This window comes from Osmerus mordax, chromosome 22 (assembly GCF_038355195.1).
Source record: "Osmerus mordax isolate fOsmMor3 chromosome 22, fOsmMor3.pri, whole genome shotgun sequence".
Lineage (NCBI taxonomy): Eukaryota > Metazoa > Chordata > Actinopteri > Osmeriformes > Osmeridae > Osmerus > Osmerus mordax.
Genome location: NC_090071.1, coordinates 10654971 through 10671746, shown reverse-complemented (window position 1 = coordinate 10671746; position 16776 = coordinate 10654971). Strand labels below are relative to the sequence as shown.

The window sequence follows — 16776 nt, the reverse complement described above, 5'->3', positions numbered from 1 at the left end:
TTTTCTCTCTCCCTCAGCTGAGCAGTTCAATCATTGATAAAGTGGAAGAGAGGTGGAGGGTCATATCAGGGTGTGTGTGTGTGTGTTTGTGTGTGTGTTGCTGTCACGTCAAATGTTTAACACAGACACAGGGCGGCCAGCTTGTCGCTGTAAACTTTGAACCCCCGGAACAAAGTATGCGGAGCAGTGTGTGTGAGTGTGTGCGGTTGTGGATTGAGGATGGAGGTGTGGCTGATTCGATGATTTTACTGCCACTCAGGTTGCTACACGGGGGAGGGACATCCTGTTACCTGGGGAGGAGCATGCTGTTGAGGTGAAGATGAACCCATGGACACTTGGTGCTGTTTCAAGGGTGTGAAGGTGAGAGTTAAGGGTTATGGGTCAGGTTTGGATACAGGAATGATGGTTAGGAAATAGGAACTAGGATATAAAGGTGAGTTGAACAGAGTGAAGTTCAGTTCTAAACTTTACAAGCCATAGCTCCAGCTGATTATACAACAGAGTTGATCATATATATAATATCGGATACACGGTTGTATAAGATATTTGACTTCACCCATAGTGGTTACACATGCACACAGGCAGACACACACACACACACACACACACGTGCGCGCCTCTCCAGTCTCAGCCTTCCTCTCCAGGCTTGAAATAGCACTGGGCCTCCCACTCCCACGCTTATATAACATCCTCCTGTCTCCGTCTCCTCCGCTCTCCTGTCCCCTTCTTCTCCTCCCTCTCGGCTCTTTGCTTCCCCTCCACCTCTTATCCGTCCGACAACCCTTCCTCATCTTGCCCTCCTCTTCCATCCCCTCCCTCCATCCCCTCCCCTCTCCTACGTCCCCTGTCTTAATCTCCCTTTCGTTTTCCCTCCCATCTGTCTCTCCTCTTCCTTCTGCCTGTGGGCCGAGGAGGTTGGTGTCCAGCTGTGGGGTCTGAAATGTACAGGGTTAGCCATGTGGCAGGGGTCTATATCTGTTCAGAAGAGTTGACATGGTGTGTTTGTCCCTAGGACATGGGGAGATGCTTATTCCAAGTTCGTTTTTTATGGATTTTTGTGTGCGTGTTCCTTAACTTTCTCCTTAAACGATCTGTTCTGTTACATACCATATGTGTAATTTTCACGTCTCCCTCTCTCTCTCTCTCTCTCCCTCTCTCTCTCTCTCTCTCTCTCTCTCTCTCTCTCTCTCTCTCTCTGTGTGTGTGCTTGTGTGCGCGTGCGTGTGTGTGTGTGTGTGTGCGTGGGAAGCGCTAGAGGGCGCTGGTACAGTGCGCATGTCCGAGATGAGTCAGTCTGTGGAGGCAGCTTCACACAGACGCGTCGCGCGCGCGCACACACACACACACACACATCCGCACACGCTCACACGTGCACCGCCTCCCACCCTGTGCGCATCTGTCTCCGTCTCGGCGTGTGTCAGTAGCGATCAGACCGGGGCGAGCAGCCGCAGCTCACACTGCCGTGCCTCCAGAGCAGGAGAGGAGAGGACTAGCGGGGAGGACAAGGAGGAGAGGAACAGGAGAGGACAGGGAAAGACAAGGGGGGAGAAAGTGGGAGAGAAAGCGTGGCGAGCAGGTTGAGTCGGTTTGGAAGAGTGTGTGTGTGTGAGTGTGTGTGTCCATGGCAGGCGCTCAGCCCGGGGTCCACGCTCTGCTGCTTAAGCCCCCCACCGTCCCCCCCACACTGAGCACAGGAACCAGCTTTATGAAATGGGACGACGTGAGTATGACTCCTCTCTTCTCCTCTTCTTTTCTCCTCTCTTCTTTTCTCCTCTCCTCTCTTCTCCTCTCCTCTTCTCCTCTCCTCTCCTCTCTTCTCCTCTCCTCTCTTCTCTTCTCCTCTCCTCTCTCCTTTCCTCTTCTCCTCTCCTCTCCTCTCCTCTCTTCTCTTCTCCTCTCTGTTTTTCCTTTATCTTCTCCCATTCTCTTGCCTATTCACCTGTTGTTCAAACCTTCTATTCAGGTGTGTGTGTGTTTTCTGTGTGCGTCTGTGCTTTGTTTGCATCGCTACATTGTGCGTGTGTGTAAGTGTGTGTGTGTAAGTGTGTGTGCTGGTATGCTGAAGCACACTGAAGTGAAATAGAGAAATGTGCTAGCATGTTGCTATGGTAACTGGCATGGCTTAAATCTCTCCTTGAGTATAGCCAAGATACTCCACCTCCAAACAGAGGCAGAATATAAGAGAGTGTGGCCGTTTGCGTGTGTGTTGACTCTGTGTGTGCGTGTGTATCTGTTTGTGCGTGTCTGTGTGTGTCTCCGATTTACAGTCCCTACCTGGTTTCTCTCTGTAGGATCTGTCGTCAGTGACTCCTGTCACCATGAAGGTGGATCCTCATGGTTACTACCTGTATTGGACAGAGCAGAACAAGGTAACACACACACACAAACACAAAAGTCCCTGGACTGAGCTGTATTCCGTCCGACTAGGCTGAACGATGCTCAGAGAGACTGACTGTAGCTGTCTGACAAACCTTTAAAGTGCATCTACTTTACCTCTCTCCCCTTTCCTTCCCCCATCCCTTCATCTTTCTCTCTCTCTCCGTTCCTCTCAATGTCCCTCCACCCTTCTCTCCCCTCCTGTGTGTGTGGCAGGAGACGGAGCTGCTGGACATAACCCACATCAAGGACGTCCGGACAGGGAAGAGCACCAAGACACCAAAGGTAACTACTGCGAACCCCAACCAAGCCCAGCCCAGCTGTGGTTCAGCCGCTCCCTGAACCCAGTGGTGGTTGAACTGGTTCCTGAACGAAACGTTGTGTCAGTGGGTTGATAGTTCTGATGTCCTAGCTCTCTCATGGACAACTGTTGATGATGTCACCCTGCTCTCGGGACTTCATCTCTGCTGGAAACGTTGACGCAGCCTGCGAGGTTTTCCTGTTCAGAAACCTGTGATTCAGAACTCCACCATCCAGGAGAGTGGAGACCCCCCACTGAGACCATAGCTGACGTGCTGGCACATGGCCACTAGATGGAGTTCACCTCACTGTGTTGCTAGGGGAGTTATCCAGACTGATGTGCTGCTAAGGGAATTCAACCTTCATGCCTTCCTCTCTATTTTCATCCCCCTCTTCTCCTTCTATCTCCTTTAATGCTCCTCCCTTCCCTCCCCTCCACTCCACTCACCACCCCTCTACCTCCCCTTTCCCCTCTCCTCCTTTTCCTCCCCCATCCCCTCTGTCTCCCCCTCCATCTCCTCCCCTTCCATATCCTCCCCTCCCTCCCTCCCTCCCTCCCTCCCTCCCTCCCTCCCTCCCTCCCTCCCTCCCTCCCTCCCTCCCTCCCTCCCTCCCTCCCCCCCTCCCCTCCCCTCCCCTCACCCCCCCTCTAACTCCCCTTCCCTCTTTCCCCTCTCCTCCTTCTCCTACCCCATCCCCTCTTTCTCCCCTTCCACCTCCTCCCCCTCCTCTCAGGAGGCTAAACTGAGGGAGCTGTTGGATGTAGGCAACCTGGCTGGTCGAATAGAGAACCGCATGTTGACCGTGGTGACTGGACCAGACATGGTCAACAGCACGTACCTGTCCTTCATGGCTCTGCAGGAAGAGGATGCCACGGTACACACACACACACACAAATTTGTACGCACACGCTGAAACAAACACAATCATAGACAAATATTTACACACAAGCATCTACACGTGCACACACAAATACACACATATTTACATGTACACATGTACACACACCTCCTGATTCCACATACACAGAGATGTCTTCTACTGTGTGTTGTGTGTGAAGGAGTGGGCGGAGCATCTGTTTTCTCTGGCATCAAACCTTCTGAGCCACAACCTGAACAGAGAGGCCAGCCTGGAGAAAGCGTGAGTCTGCCTAGTGACACACTGAACACACAGCTAGCCCCTAACACACTGAACACAGAGCTAGCCCCTAACACACTGAACACACAGCTAGCCCCTAACACACTGAACACAGAGCTAGCCCCTAACACACTCAACACAGAGCTAGCCCCTAACACACTGAACACACAGCTAGCCCCTAACACACTGAACACAGAGCTAGACCCTAACACACTGAACACAGAGCTAGACCCTAACACACTAAACACAGAGCTAGTCCCTAACACACTGAACACAGAGCTAGACCCTAACACACTGAACACAGAGCTAGCCCCTAACACACTGAACACAGAGCTAGCCCCTAACACACTGAACACAGAGCTAGTCCCTAACACACTGAACACACAGCTAGCCCCTAACACACTGAACACACAGCTAGCCCCTAACACACTGAACACAGAGCTAGCCGGAAACCTTAACACACGGTCACTCAACAGTTCTAACACAGAGATGAGTGCAGTGTAACAGGTGTCTTGTCAGCTCTTGTGTTCTGAGGCCTGTCTCTCTGTCCCAGCTACACCAAGCTGACCCTGCAGCAAAGCACTGAGGGGCGGATCCCAGTCAAGAAGTGAGTGACTTGATCGATTGGCTCTTTACTCTGCAGTGTGTGATGTGATTGGCTCAATATTTTAGAGCGTGTGATGTGATTGGTTCCCGTTGTTTACCCAGCATGCTGCGAATGTTCTCAGCTGACAGGAAGAGGGTGGAGACTGCCCTGGAGAGCTGCCAACTTCCATCTGGAAGGGTAACACACACTTGCACGGGCGCACACACACACAAACACACACAAACACACACACACATCCACACAATCATACACAGTACTAATGTGAATCAAAATGTGCTTGTGCAGGGAGACTCCATTCATGTGGAAGACTTTACTCCGGAAGTGTATAGAACCTTCCTGGCCAACATCTGTCCTCGTCCGGAACTCAGCCAGGTCTTCAGTCTGCAGTAAGTTTGACCTATACCCTCTCTCTCTCTCTCTCTCTCTCTCTCTCTCTCTCTCTCTCTCTCTCTCTCTCTCTCTCTCTCTCTCTCTCTCTCTCTCTCTCTGTCTCTCTCTCTGTCTCTCTCTCTCTCTCTCTCTCTCTCTCTCTCTCTCTCTCTCTCTCTCTCTCTCTCTCTCTCTCTCTCTCTCTCTCTCTCTCTCTCTCTCTCTCTCTCTCTCTCTCTGTCTTTCTCTCTCCATCTCTCTCACTTTTCCCCGATCCCCACTCCATCCCCTCTCCACCCACTACTCTTCTCCATCTCTCCCCTCCCCCCACCTCCCTCTCCATCGCTCTCTCCGGTAATGGCGTCCCTCCCTCCTCCAGAGGTGCCCAGGGCAGCTACATGACAGTAGACCAGATGACTGAGGTGATCAACAACAAACAGAGAGACCCCCGGCTGAATGAGATCCTGTACCCCCCCCTGAGGCCCTCCCAGACCCAGACCCTGATGGAGAGATACGAACCTGACCACCACCTGCTGAGTAAAGGTCTGGACACACACACACACACACACAGGCGACATGAAGCAGATTGTGATTCAGTTTAATTGTGTGTGTGTGTGTGTTGTAGGTGAGATCTCTGTGGAGGGCTTCAGCAGGTACCTCATCAGCAACGAGAATGGTGTCATCCCTCCAGAGAAGCTGGACCAGAGCGAAGACATGAGCTTCCCCTTGTCTCACTACTTCATCAACTCTTCACACAACACCTACCTCACAGGTACACACACACAGACACGCACACACATGCAAGCACACAACGTACACACACACACACATAGGCGGAGATGAGTGTGTGAGCCCAGTTTGTGTGTGTCCTCAGCTGGTCAGTTAGCAGGTAGCTCCTCTGTGGAGATGTATCGCCAGGTGATGCTGGCTGGCTGTCGCTGTGTGGAGCTGGACTGCTGGAAGGGACGCACCGCAGAGGAGGAGCCTGTCATCACTCATGGCTTCACCATGACCTCAGAAATCTGCTTTAAGGTGCTCATGCACGCACGCACGCACACACACACACGCACACCTGCATGGACACACATGCACACACATATACACACACACACATGCACACACGTCCACAAGCACACATACACACATACAGAAACACTCACACACACATACACAAGCACAGACGCACACATACACAAGCACACACATCCCTTGTCTTATTGAACTCTTCCCTGTTTCTAAACCAGGAAGTGATAGAGGCCATTGCTGAGTGTGCCTTCAAGACCTCCCCCTTCCCTGTCATCCTGTCCTTTGAGAACCACGTTGACTCGTAAGTCACCTTTAACCTCTCACCTTTCAAACAAACATGAGACCGACTGAAGCCTGACCCTTGAATGAACCGTTCCACAGGCTCAAGCAACAGGCCAAGATGGCAGAGTACTGCAGGTCCATCTTCGGAGATGCTTTACTTACTGACCCCCTGGAGAAATACCCAGTAAGCACCACACACACACACACACACACATACACTTAGACACATGCTTGGACACACACAAATATAGCTCTCTGAATGTAATATTGTGTGTGTGTGCAGATCGAGTCTGGAGTGCCTCTCCCCAGTCCTCAGGAACTAATGGGGAAGATTCTCATCAAGAACAAGAAATCCCACAAACCCTCTGTAGCCCAGGGTAACAAACGACTGACAGAACAACCGGCCAATCAAAGTGCTGATCCATCATCCAATCAAACAGATGGCTTTGAGTCTCTCAGCAACAATCCTGCTGGTAGGGCTGATCTAATATCAGTGTCTGTTGACTGGTTTATATCAACTTAACCCGGACCTGACTCTGACCGCAACCCTACTCTGACCCTAACCCAACTCTAACCCAACCGACCCTAACCCAACTGTGACCCTAAACCAATCCTAACCCAACCCTGACCCTAACCCAACTCTGACCCTAACCCTGACCCAACTTGATTCCTTGATCCTCAGGAGAAATGGAAGCGGAGAGTGATGAAGATGACGACGATGACGATGATGACTGCAAGAAGGTGAGAGGGAGGTGCCTCGTGGCATAGGCTGTCACCCAAGCTGGATTAGCAAACAGAGAAAGACGCAGCCGTTTGAAATGCAAAAACAGTCAAACTGTAGGTTAGCGTCTGTTTAAAATGAGTTACTGGAAGTTATGTTTGCATGGCAGCCAGAAGCAGCTGGAGGCTGGGATGGTGTAATGTGTCGTTGTTTCCTCCAGGGATCTGCAGAGAGAGAGGCTGTAGCTGCCGAGGAAATGTCCACTCTGGTCAACTATATCCAGCCCACCAAGTTTAACTCCTTTGAGGCTTCCAAAAGTAAACCGTTGTTTGTGTCTCTCTCTCACACACACACACGCACACACACACACACACACACACACACACACCCTTCTACCTTGATTTGTAACCACGAGGACTCTCAAGTCACCTTATCTTTAAAACATCCATGAGACTGATCCTAACCTCAGCCCTAAATGTGCAGGATATAGCCCAAACTTCCCACCTCAACCTCTCCAGAGCTTGTGTGTGAGGGATGGTCTCTGAGTGTCTCTGCTTGTTCTAGAGGTGGACCGTAGCTTCCAGATGTCCTCCTTTGTGGAAACCAAAGCCGTGGAGCTGCTGACCAAGTCCCCAGTGGAGTTTGTGGAGTATCCTCCCAGTATACCGTAGCATTGACAGTATTAGTGTTGGAGAGCGTGGTGATGGAGTGGGCTCCTCCTCAACATGAACCCAGATACAACAAGCTGCAGCTGAGCCGGATCTACCCCAAGGGCACCAGGGTGGACTCCTCCAACTACATGCCTCAGCTCTTCTGGAACGCAGGCTGTCAGCTGGTAGCTCTCAACTTCCAGACTATAGGTGAGTTAGTGTCCTGACCCCCCCCCCCCCCCCACCTGACCCCTGACCTACTCAACTGTAGGTGAGTTTGTTCCCTGAACTTCCAAACGATAAGTGAGTTAGTACCTTGACACCTGACCTATCAAATACAGGTGAGTTGGTACTCTGATCAACCTAACTACAGGGGAGTTAGAACCCTGAACTTTGACCCCTGACCTATCCAACTGCAGGTGAGTTAGTAGCCTGACCCCTGAGCTATCTAACTATTAGTGAGTTAGTATCCTGACCTTCCTTACCTGATTATACTAACTTACTCCTAGCATAATCCTAACCTGTCACCAGTCCTAACCTCTTTACCCTACTATGTAATATGTAATTCATCTCTTTTAATTCCCTGTGTAAAAACCAACTTTTTCCTCTTCCTCTCTCCCTCCCTGTCTCCCAGACTTGTCTATGCAGTTAAACTTAGGCATGTATGAGTACAATGGGAAGAGTGGCTACAGACTGAAGCCAGAGTTTATGAGACGACCAGACAAACACTTTGACCCGTTCACAGAAAACACTGTGGACGGCATTGTGGCCAACACACTCTCTGTTAAGGTTAGAAGTTCACCCTAACACCCACCCTAACACCCACCCTAACACCCACCCTAACACCCACCCTAAACCCTCCCCCCCCCAGCTTTCGGTTAACTTCTAACTACATCCTCCTCTCCATGGATGGATCTCCTGCTCTAACATCACTCTCCCACAGATCATCTCTGGCCAGTTCCTCAGTGATAAGAAGGTGGGGGTGTATGTGGAGATTGACATGTTCGGTCTGCCAGTTGACACAAGGAGGAAGGCTCTGAAGACCAAGACCTCCCAGAACAATGCAATCAACCCTGTCTGGGACGAGGAACCCATCATCTTCAAGAAGGTGTCGTCATGCATTTTATAGTTGTAGCAGGTCTTTAGCATGCCGGGTCTGTGTCCTAGGGCACCAAATCTGGGTTCTGGTAGATCAGGTCTGTGTTCCAGTAGACCAGGGGTGTTCTAGTACGGTAGGTCTGTGTTGTAGTAGAACTGGCGTGTTTTAGTACGGTAGGTCTGTGTTCTCGTAGAACTGGCGTGTTCTAGTACGGTAGGTCTGTGTTCTAGTAGAACTGGCGTGTTCTAGTACGGTAGATCTGTGTTGTAGTAGAACTGGCGTGTTATAGTACGGTAGGTCTGTGTTCTAGTAGAACTGGCGTGTTCTAGTACGGTAGGTCTGTGTTGTAGTAGAACTGGCGTGTTCTAGTACGGTAGGTCTGTGTTGTAGTAGAACTGGCGTGTTATAGTACGGTAGGTCTGTGTTCTAGTAGAACTGGCGTGTTCTAGTACGGTAGGTCCGTGTTCTAGTAGACCAGGTGTTTTCTAGGACACCCGATCTGTGTTCTAGTGGATCAGGTCTGTGTTGTAGTTGACCAGATCTGTTCTATGCCCTTCAACAGGTTGTTCTTCCTACGTTGGCCTCTCTGAGAATCGCTGCTTTTGAAGAAGGAGGAAAGTTCATCGGCCACCGCATCATACCAGTGTCTGCGATCCGACCAGGTGAGTGCTGTTCAACCCTGCTTCGGGCTACACTGAAATGAGCTCGACCTGTCATTCTGTACTCGAAACAGTCTGTTCTAGCTGCAGTAACCATGTTGGGACTGTCCAGGTTATCGCTACATAGGTCTCAGGAACGAGAAGAACCAGTCCTTGATTCTACCTGCTGTCTTCGTCTACATAGAAGTAAAGGACTATGTTCCTGACACCTTTGCAGGTCAGCTGGTCCATAGAAAACACGATTGAACTGTAAGAACTCGGACTAGGGTTGGGAAACTGGTGGTTGGGGCTGGGGGGCTGATGTTTGGAGCTGGGGGGCTGGGGGTTGGGATAGAGGAGGGCTGGTGGTTGGGGTTTGGGGTAGAGGAGGGCTAGTGGTTGGGCTTTGGGATAGAGGAGGGCTGGTGGTTGGGGTTTGGGGTAGAGGAGGGCTGGTGGTTGGGGTTTGGGGTAGAGGAGGGCTGGTGGTTGGGATAGAGGAGGGCTGGTGGTTGGGGTTTGGGGTAGAGGAGGGCTAGTGGTTGGGCTTTGGGGTAGAGGAGGGCTGGTGGTTGGGGTTTGGGGTAGAGGAGGGCTGGTGGTTGGGGTTTGGGGTAGAGGAGGGCTGGTGGTTGGGGTTTGGGGTAGAGGAAGGCTGGTGGTTGGGGTTTGGGGTAGAGGAAGGCTGGTGGTTGGGGTTTGGGGTAGAGGAGGGCTGGTGGTTGGGGTTTGGGGTAGAGGAGGGCTGGTGGTTGGGGTTTGGGGTAGAGGAGGGCTGGTGGTTTGGTGAACAGGGGTTGCTCCTGATCCTAATGGAGAGTGTCTGTTTTGTAGACGTGATCGAGGCACTGTCCAACCCCATCAGATATGTGAACCTGCTGGAGCAGAGGTCCAAACAGCTGGCAGCTCTCACCTTGGAGGATGGAGAGGAGGAGACCCCCGCAGAGGTGAGGTGGGGGGAGGGGGGGAGGAGACCCCCGCAGAGGTGAGGTGGGGGGAGGGGGGGGGGGGGGAGGAGACCCCCGCAGAGGTGAGGTGGGGGGAGGGGGGGGGGAGTCATCAGTATCTGTAATGGAGGATCCTGGTATGGAGATGGAGGGGCGGTGTCAAGTCCGGTCTCGACAACACCACAACAACAATGCACCTTACGTTGTACACAAATGTTCCCTTGTTTTCACACAAGTCCTCCCTCTCCTATCAGGACACAGCTGACCTGACGTCTGATGTGAAGGCTGATCCCAGACCTGCTCTGCTGGAGAACGGCCTCAGCCCTGCCCCCTCAGTGCCTGCACTCACCCCTGCCCCGAGCCCTTCACCCAGGACGGCCATGCCCACTCAGCAGCCTCCAGCCACCGGTACAGGACTCATACATAGACCTCTTGCATAGACCCCCTGGTACTAGCCCTCTTAGCACCATAGCCACTGGGACTAGCCCTCTTAGGACCAGGTCCACTGGGACTAGCCCTCTTAGCACCAGAGCCACTGGGACTAGCCCTCTTAGGACCAGGTCCACTGGGACTAGCCCTCTTAGCACCAGAGCCACTGGGACTAGCCCTCTTAGGACCAGGTCCACTGGGACTAGTCCCCTTAGAACCAGGTCTAGATCAACTGATGGTGGTCTTGATGTTGTTTTTGCTACATCCTGATGTTCTGCTGTTCCAGAATCATCCAAGCCAGCTTCCAAGAACGAGGACATGGTGCAGAGCGTTCTGATAGGTCAGCCTACTTCCTCACGCTGTGGTCATGGATCTGGTCGTAGTGTGGTTACTCTGTGGTGTGTGGGCAGACTGTGGTCATGCAGTGGTCTTCTCTCCCAGAGGTGGAGATTGCTGGCCTCGAAGACTTGAGGCAGAGCAAGGTGTACCTTCGGGACCAGAAGAGGCAGTACAAGGAGATGAAAGATCTGGTGAAGAAACACCAGAAGAAGGCCGCAGACATGGTGAAGGAACATGTGGTCAGATACGGTCAGGCCCAGCATGACCACAACCGCAGACGCAATGCGATGATGAAAGCTGCCAAGCGCGACGGTAAGAAAAGGTAGGTACGGTACACATGATGAACTGGTGTATGTGGTGTGTATGTATATTTTTGGAGCACTGTGTGACCTGTGTTGGGTTTCGTGTGGGATTGTGCATGTGTGTGTGCGGTTGTGTGTGTGGGGTTGTGTGTATGTGGCTGTGTATGTGTGTTTTGTGTGTGTTTGTGTGTGTGGTTGTGTGTGTATGGTGGTGTGTATGTGGTTATGTGTGTGCGGTTGTGTATTTGTGTGGGCGTTTGTGTGTGTGTGTGGCTTTGGCTGTGTGTGTGGGTGTGTGTGTGTGTTCCAGCAGCGCGTCTCCAGGGCAGGAGTGTGAGCTGCAGCAGTTGGAACAAGATGGCGAGGCTCGTCTGCAGGAGCTGCGAGAACAGCAGCACCAGCAGCTGCTGTCTCTGAGGCAGGAGCAGTACTACAGCCAGAAGTACCTCAAACGAGAGCACATCAAACAGGTACCCCCCAACACACACACAGGTAGCATATTTACCTTCCAGTTTGTCATTTGACAGAATCTTTTATCCAAAGCGACATATCGTGAGCACAGCAGATCATTAAGTAGATCATTAAGATCAGAACAGCATTTCAGTGTTTAGCGCCAAGGAACAGTATATATTTGAACAGATAATATCTCTGAGTCTGACCTGTAGTATGTGTTGTAGCTGGTGGAGAGACTGAGTGCTTTAGCAGAGGAGAGCCACAGCAACCAGATGAAGAAGCTGAAAGACTTCTGTGACAAGTAAGCCTGATGACACAGTCAGAAAGGTCAGAGTTGTGGTGACCCTAGAATGTGTTAGCGTGTTCTAGAGTGCGTCAGTGTCCTAAACTGCCGGCCTTCTAGAGTGTGTCAGGGTTCTAGATTGTGTCTAGGTAGAGTGTGTCAATGTGTCTCTCTTGTTTCAGAGAGAAGAAGGAGCTGAAGAGGAAGATGGACAAGAGGAGACAGGAGAAGATTAATGAAACCAAGTCAAAAGAGAAGCATCTGGCTGATGAGTAAGACCTGGATTTTGATTTTGATGTTTAGTTTTTTGTACACTTGAGTGCAGATGTCTAATCAAGTCAAAGTTGATTCAATCAATCGATTGTATTAATTTGAATGGCACCTTTGAAAACAACAAGTGGAAACCAAAGAGCTGTACAGTGGAAACGAAGCAGAAATAAGTACATAGAACGTGACACACGAGACAAAATACACACAAAACCCGAATATACATGACATGGCAGACAAAACGATTATTTGTCAAATGCATAGATGACAGGAAAACTTCAATCAAATCAACAATAAAATACTTGCTTTGCAGCAGCTTTTTCAACAGTGCCACAGAGTGCCACTAAGTACAAATAACGCAACACACAAACAACAGAAGTAAAAGAGTAAAACAAGTATCTTGTGTGCAAGTGAAATTGTTTGCAGCTTTGCAATGCTAATGTGGGTGTTCGATAGCATGTGTTCTTAGATCTTACTGCTTTCAGTAACCTTCCTAACCATAATCCTTTCCCAGGGAGAAGCTGGAAATCAACAGGTCGTATGTGAATGAGGTGGTGCAGAACATCAAACGGGTAAGAAGGAGGGTCAGAGGTCAACAGGACCTGTTTATTTGGAGCAACACTGATGAGTGGTACTGCTGCCTGTTACTGAAAAGACCAAACATCGCCCACAACTGGAGGAAAAATAATATTGTAGTGGACATGTTTTTTTTCTCATAGTATTTTTGAATAAATGCATTATATAATAGTAGATTATAATATTTAAAATAAGCAGATGTTATATAGCCTATTAAGGGTTGCATGAAGGTTACATCTCTAACTGCAGTGTTGTGCATGAACGAGTTCAAAAGAACGCGTTCATTGAACACGTTGATTTTTATGAAAACGATGAACTGAACGCAACTTAATGACAAATAATGAATTTGAACGGTAAACACGTTCATATTATTTGAGGTCTAGCTAAAACGTTACGGAATGTTTTCCTTCTCCTGAGGAGAGACGCTGTCAAAATCGAATGCTTGCACCATGTCGTTGCTAAGTGCCCGTAAAATGTTCGCTATGTAGCCTAACCTAAACCAACTAACTCGAATTCGCACTACGTTACCCATGATTCATCGTACACACGTAGACCAAACAAGCAACGTATTCCAAGACAACAGCTCTCCGTCTCGTAAAAATGGCAAGTGAAAGCAGAGACGCAGACTCAGCGACTACATCTGATCTGATGCACATTATTTTTTGCGGGATTTTTACACACAGTAAACACACACCTTAAAACCATGAAATGAACTGAACTATGAACTAGTTCAGAATTTAAATGGTGAACTGTGAACGATTCATATTTACTTGTATGAACTGAACTTTGAACTGGTTCATGAGAGGTATGAACGTGCACAACACTGTCTAAATGTGTGATACATCTCTAACTGTGTGGTGCATCTCTAACTGTGGGGAACATCTTTAACTGTGGGGTACGTCTGTAACTGTGGGGTACATCTGTAACTGTGGGGTGCATCTGTAACTGTGGGGTGCATCTCTAACTGTGGTCTACATGTTTAACAGCTAGAGGAGGCTCAGGCCAGACGTCAGGAGAGGTTGCTAGAGCAACAGAAAGACATTCAACAAAAGATTCTGGACGAAAAACCAAAGGTAACAAAATATTTAGCTTTTTATTGACGATTCTAAAGTCAATTAGCCCTGTTAGTCTGTTAGCCCATTTGTGGAAAACAAGCAAATCCTGCAGTTTCTCTCATCTGACACAAGCAAACTACCAACCGCCAACTGTCTGGTTTCCATCAGCTCCAGGGGCAGGTGGAGGCAGAGTATCAGGAGAAGTTCCGGCAGTTGCCAGGTGAGATTCAGGACTTCCTGCAGGACAGGAAACCTGATGTCAGAGGTCCAGCTATGCCCCGCCCCTCCACCCCACATGATGTCCTGTCTGAGGAGGAGGAGGAACGAAGGGAGTGAAGAAGAGATAAAGAGGGAGGTGTGTGTGTGTGTGTGAGAGAGAATGTGTTTGTGTGTGTGTGTGTGTGTGTGGAGAGGGATGGAGGGAGATATTCCCATTTTTCTTCCTTACTGTAAATGACTGTTAGTTGCCCAACTCGTCTCTCCTGTTTGATTGTTTTTCTGCTCCAAGTCTTTAGTGAGCCCTGTCTCTTTCTGATGACCTCATCAGCACAGTGCTAGTTGTGCCAGTGGACTGCATGAGCATGACTTCAGCCATAGGTTAAGGCCACTAACCACAGTCTGATTGAATACAGTCATCTTGTTTTTACCACTCTTGTAGTATTACCTTTTATTTTTTATTTGCTTTCTCCTAAATTTGAAGACTGAAGTAAATGTATTATTTGTTTATGCTTGGAATGAGTTTTGAATCTACAAACAGCTTCCAAAAATGACTTGAATTGTTCTCAAATATTGCTTGTAAATATAATTAGCAGAAATGCATGATAATAATGTTTTGCTTTTATTTTCTTGTTTCAAAACATGTTGAATATTATGTCATTTACCATTCTATGGGTATTCTTCACAAATCCCACTGATGTGTATGTAAAAATGTTTTGAGAAATGTTTCTGATATTACACTCTTTCTGTGTAATACAATGTATGCAGTATTCATCTTTTAACTATTGATTTTTATTTCAAAACTATTTAAATTACATTACATTTCTTTACAGGCCATATGGAGAGTTATGTTGTTAGCCAGTAATTGCATGTTATTTCATAAGAAAAAGGTAATGGGTTACTGAATGTATTTTTGAATAGGCCTAACATGGTAAAACATGCACACACGCACACTTGCACATACACACGCACACACCTGCACAAACAAACACTTACTGACTACCTCATCTTTCGATGCTAATTATAACACAAATTCAACCCATGTTTTTGATGAAACACTATTTGTTCTTTGCTGTATGAGATTTGTATTATATGGTGTGTTATTGTCACATGTTGTATTTTATCAACAAATTCCAGAAATATGTTCTAGATGTGCTCTATATAATGTGTCATACACCTTTAATAAAGATCTAGAGTCTCCCCCCGTCTAAATGGCATCCAAAATGCCTTTCTATCGTTTTTATCTCGCTACATACCTCATATATACAACTGTTCAACACAGTATCCATCCATAGCTCTGCTCTAGTGGAGAGTTGACCATGACCATGCCATTCCACAGCTCTAATGCAGACTGCTTGATTTGCAGCAGGTCTCAGAATATTTGACATGTTTTTGCCATAGATTTTAACCTGTTCATAGTGACCTAATGCAAATCGGTTATGAACACCAATCCCTCTGAATGTATGGGAGAGTTTGCAATGTTTGTAACGTATGGATGTAATGCCTTGTAAATTCACTAGATGGACTCCAAGGGCCACGATTACATAAGTGAGGATTGGCTAGAGGTTATAATTGGCTAAAAGAAAATGCTATAATTTATTTAACATTTTAGATTTGTATTCGCAGTATTGTTTTCTACAGTGCGAGTGGATTTATGGTGTTACACATCTTGTAATAATTAATGTGAAAATACATGTTTGCCATAGAAGAATTAGTCCGTAGATTGTTGATTCAATAGGACAACATAAGGGTTGGGTTTGGCATTATCTGTAAACCACAGATGTGCAGTGATGCTCATTGTAACCAGGCACGGTACAACATAAACATGATCTCAAGTACAATATGACATCCTTTGAAACATATTTCTTGATGGCGATGATTCATAACTTGTCAAAACTGTTGGGATGCCATGGTGTAAGAGTTATGTAAATGCTTGAGAGAAAAGCAGAAGAAGATGTTGATCAATGACTTTTATTGTGAAACACCGAATGTCAGTCCTGGGTCATATGACCCACCCTCTCCACCTCACCGAAAAAGCGTGACACCTTGTTAGTCCGCGACACCCCCCCGAAGCTTCTAAACTTGCACACAAACATAGTTCTTCTCTGGGAAACTGCAGCTAAAGTGGGTCAGCATCAGATAGGAAAGAGCTGGAGGGTGGAACACTTTGTATCACTAATTATTTGGGGAGGTGGGGGGGGGGGGGGGGTATACTTTGAAACCTCCCTTGAATTGATTCCATTACATTGATCTAATTTCTAAAATAGGCACAGTGACAGTAGCAGCCGCGGCACAGGGTGAGCAGGGTGATCGATGCATTGCACAGCCTCCCTCGGTGCACCCAACTGCTACTTGTTTTGTTGATCAAGGCCGGACCTTTTCCTTTTTGTGAACCAGTAAACTGAACTTTTCTTCGCTTTTTCTCTTGCTGTCTTCTACATTCACTATAAGACCTTCCTAAGGTGAGCTTCTTTGACCCAACACACACACACACACACACACATACAAGCGCACTTACAAACAAACACACACACACACACACATTTCAGAACCAACAGTGCCCTTAAGGAGAGGCACAAGACTCCAGATTACAGCTATCAGTGCAAAGATCTGGCTGGAACACACTCAACAGGCAACAGACTCCGGGCACAGATGACCCGACAGAGCATCCGTCTCAGATCCTCAGCCACAGAGAGCCGACCTG

At 48.5% G+C, this 16776-nt stretch overlaps 1 protein-coding gene across 1 annotated transcript; it reads left to right on the top strand.

Moving 5' to 3' along the window:
* The first annotated feature begins 1621 nt into the window (after positions 1–1621).
* plcb1 (phospholipase C beta 1) lies at positions 1622–14192 on the top strand. The gene is given in 32 exon segments (XM_067261000.1): positions 1622–1720; positions 2292–2369; positions 2593–2661; positions 3412–3552; positions 3737–3816; positions 4367–4420; positions 4522–4597; positions 4706–4806; positions 5169–5332; positions 5415–5561; positions 5664–5821; positions 6034–6116; positions 6197–6281; positions 6381–6570; positions 6783–6838; positions 7039–7135; positions 7383–7467; positions 7554–7678; positions 8103–8257; positions 8412–8576; positions 9130–9229; positions 9339–9443; positions 10040–10152; positions 10407–10560; positions 10868–10921; positions 11023–11251; positions 11536–11692; positions 11900–11976; positions 12141–12230; positions 12740–12797; positions 13788–13874; positions 14025–14192. Coding segments are annotated over 32 exon segments (3600 nt in total).
* Positions 14193–16776: the final 2584 nt, after the last annotated feature.